Here is a 2,332-nt window from a genome sequence, read left to right as displayed (position 1 = left end):
AAACATTATTTGGCCAAATAATGTTTTATTAAATTATTTGCTTGATCAAGTTGCAGTCCATCCTGTTAGACTTGTTCTTACTCCTAATCAAAAGACATGTTGTTTGTTCTGTCCCTATTCATGCCAGACCTGCAAACCTTTTTGTCCATTTCCATTTGGAGTTCAGCAGGCAGGCCACAGCAAGGCAGTCTCTCTCTCTGTTCCAGTGGCTCACAGCAGGGGTCTCAGTGGCTGATCAAGGCATGCTTCTCATCCAGTCTGGGTTAATAAGTTCTGAAACTCAAGAGAAATGTGTTGCAAAAGGTCTGTTTTGCAGAAGTTTCTGAAAGGTTCTGATTTATCTTTGAGGATTCTTGAGATCTGTGTCTTTCTGCTCCAGCAGGATCTCCATCTTGTCGGAGATGGACCCCAGCTTCATGGGCAAGGGAGAGGAGGCAAAGTGAATAACGTCCTGTGTCCTCTGTGGTTTTGTCTGTACTCACAAAGAAGGGGCTGGCAAGTCACACCTCTATGGGAGTTCCTGTTACTGCTTTGGAGGCCTTGGCTAAAAAGAGGGGGGCCGCAGAGGTTCCCCAGCTGCTTTCACCAAAGCTGCGTCTTCTCTTCTGGTCATCATGTCAAGATGAAATATGGACACTGGTTCCCAATGTCTAAAAACTATGATCACGGCATATGGCACAACATGTTTCATTTGCTCACCTGCTCAGGGACTTATTGATTCAGGATTTTTTTTGCAAATTATTCCCTTTAAACAAACCAATAAACAAAACTAAGCTACTCTGGTGTTGTCTCCATTCTGTGTGCGTCTTTGACAGTATCACAGCAACCCCACTGGGATGGAATGATTACTATAATGCTTGTTACAGCTCCTGTGTATTTGTCCAGTTTCGTCTTCATAGTCAAACTTCTCTGTGCGGACGGGGCTAAATGAGGCAGAATGATTTTGAAGTTTTAAACCCCCGGTGTCCTCTCAAAGCGGATGATCAACACAATCTGTGTATGTTCCAGGTGAGATGCCAAAGCTGGTCCGTGGGATGCGTCTCTTGAACCAGGCAGATCCGTGTGCTGAGGTTCTGATACAGGAGACAGGAGAGCATGTCCTGGTGACGGCCGGGGAGGTTCACCTGCAGCGCTGCTTGGATGACCTCAGAGAGAGGTGTGTGTTTTCATCATGGCTCCTTTTCCTGCTTTGCCTCAGTAAAGCTCTCTCGTTACCTCGGTATCAGACCTGTTAGGGTCCAGGTCAGTTTTCTCAACCAGCTACCAATTTTAGTCCATGAATCAAACACTGTCTACTTTGAAGTCAAGATTGAAAACTTTTTAAAGCTTATAGTTAGAGTTGCTCAGGTTATCATATCTATAGCTATACTGCTATAGGCGTAGACTGCTGGAGGACATAGGGACCCCTTTTTCATCATTCTGCTTCATTCTATCTCTATCCTCCCATTCTGAGTAAACCATCAGCTGTCATGTTGGACTGAGAGTTACAGTGAGAAAAATAAGTATTTAACACCCAGCTTTTTTGTAAGTTCTCCAATTTAGAAATCATTGAGGGTCTGAAATTGTCATCATAGGTGCATATCCACTGTGAGAGACACAATCTATAAAAAAAAATCTAGAAATTACAATATAAGATTTTTTAACTATTAATTTGTATGATCCAGTATAAGTATTTGAACAGCTGTCTATCAGCTGGAATTCTGACCCTCAAAGAGCTTTTAGTCTTCCTTCAAAATGTCCACCTCCACTGCATTTATTCTCCTAAATTAGATGCACCTGTTTTAGGTCTTTGGCTGCATTAAGACACCTGTCCATCCCATACGATCAGTAAGAATCCAACTACTAACATGGCCAAGACCAAAGAGCTATCCAATGAGACCGGAGGCAAAATTGTTCACCTCCACAAGGCTGGAAAGGTGTTTTTTGAAGTAGAGAACAACAACCTGCCAGTTTGGTATATAGACAATTTCCTGATTCACATATTTTATAAAACACCTGAACTGATCGTTTGTTATTTTTCTTTCTTTTTTCTGTCTTATTGAGAGAAGTGGGATTTAGGCTGCCCTGCAAGGCTTTAAACCTGGGTTTGGATGGCCAAAATCCCTGCTGTAGTGTGTGCAGACTATGGGTGGAACGGTTTATGAAAACCATCCGAACCGTTTGGTTCTACTGTCTCGTTTTGGTTTGCGTGTGTTGCGTTCGGTTCACGCGCTGCTCCTTTTTCTCATAGGTGAAGCGTTTACACTCCAGAGCAGAAGGTGGCGGTACTGCGACCACAGCCAACCACCAGTAGTAAACAAGAAGAAGAAGAAGCGAAGCAGCGTAGCCGGGT

General features: G+C 43.4%; 1 protein-coding gene across 1 annotated transcript in view; it reads left to right on the top strand.

The window, feature by feature from the left end:
* The window catches only part of efl1 (elongation factor like GTPase 1), a 39,221-nt gene that overhangs the window by 22,443 nt on the left and 14,446 nt on the right, over nucleotides 1–2,332 (top strand). The window contains exon 14 of the mRNA XM_015399230.1: nucleotides 1,009–1,156. Within this exon, the coding sequence (XP_015254716.1) occupies nucleotides 1,009–1,156 (148 nt within the window). The remainder of the gene's footprint in view (nucleotides 1–1,008; nucleotides 1,157–2,332) is intronic.

The sequence above is a fragment of the Cyprinodon variegatus genome, unplaced genomic scaffold (assembly GCF_000732505.1).
Source record: "Cyprinodon variegatus isolate N-32 unplaced genomic scaffold, C_variegatus-1.0 Scaffold997, whole genome shotgun sequence".
NCBI classification, from domain to species: Eukaryota; Metazoa; Chordata; class Actinopteri; order Cyprinodontiformes; family Cyprinodontidae; genus Cyprinodon; species Cyprinodon variegatus.
This window is presented reverse-complemented; position numbering and strand designations above follow the sequence as displayed.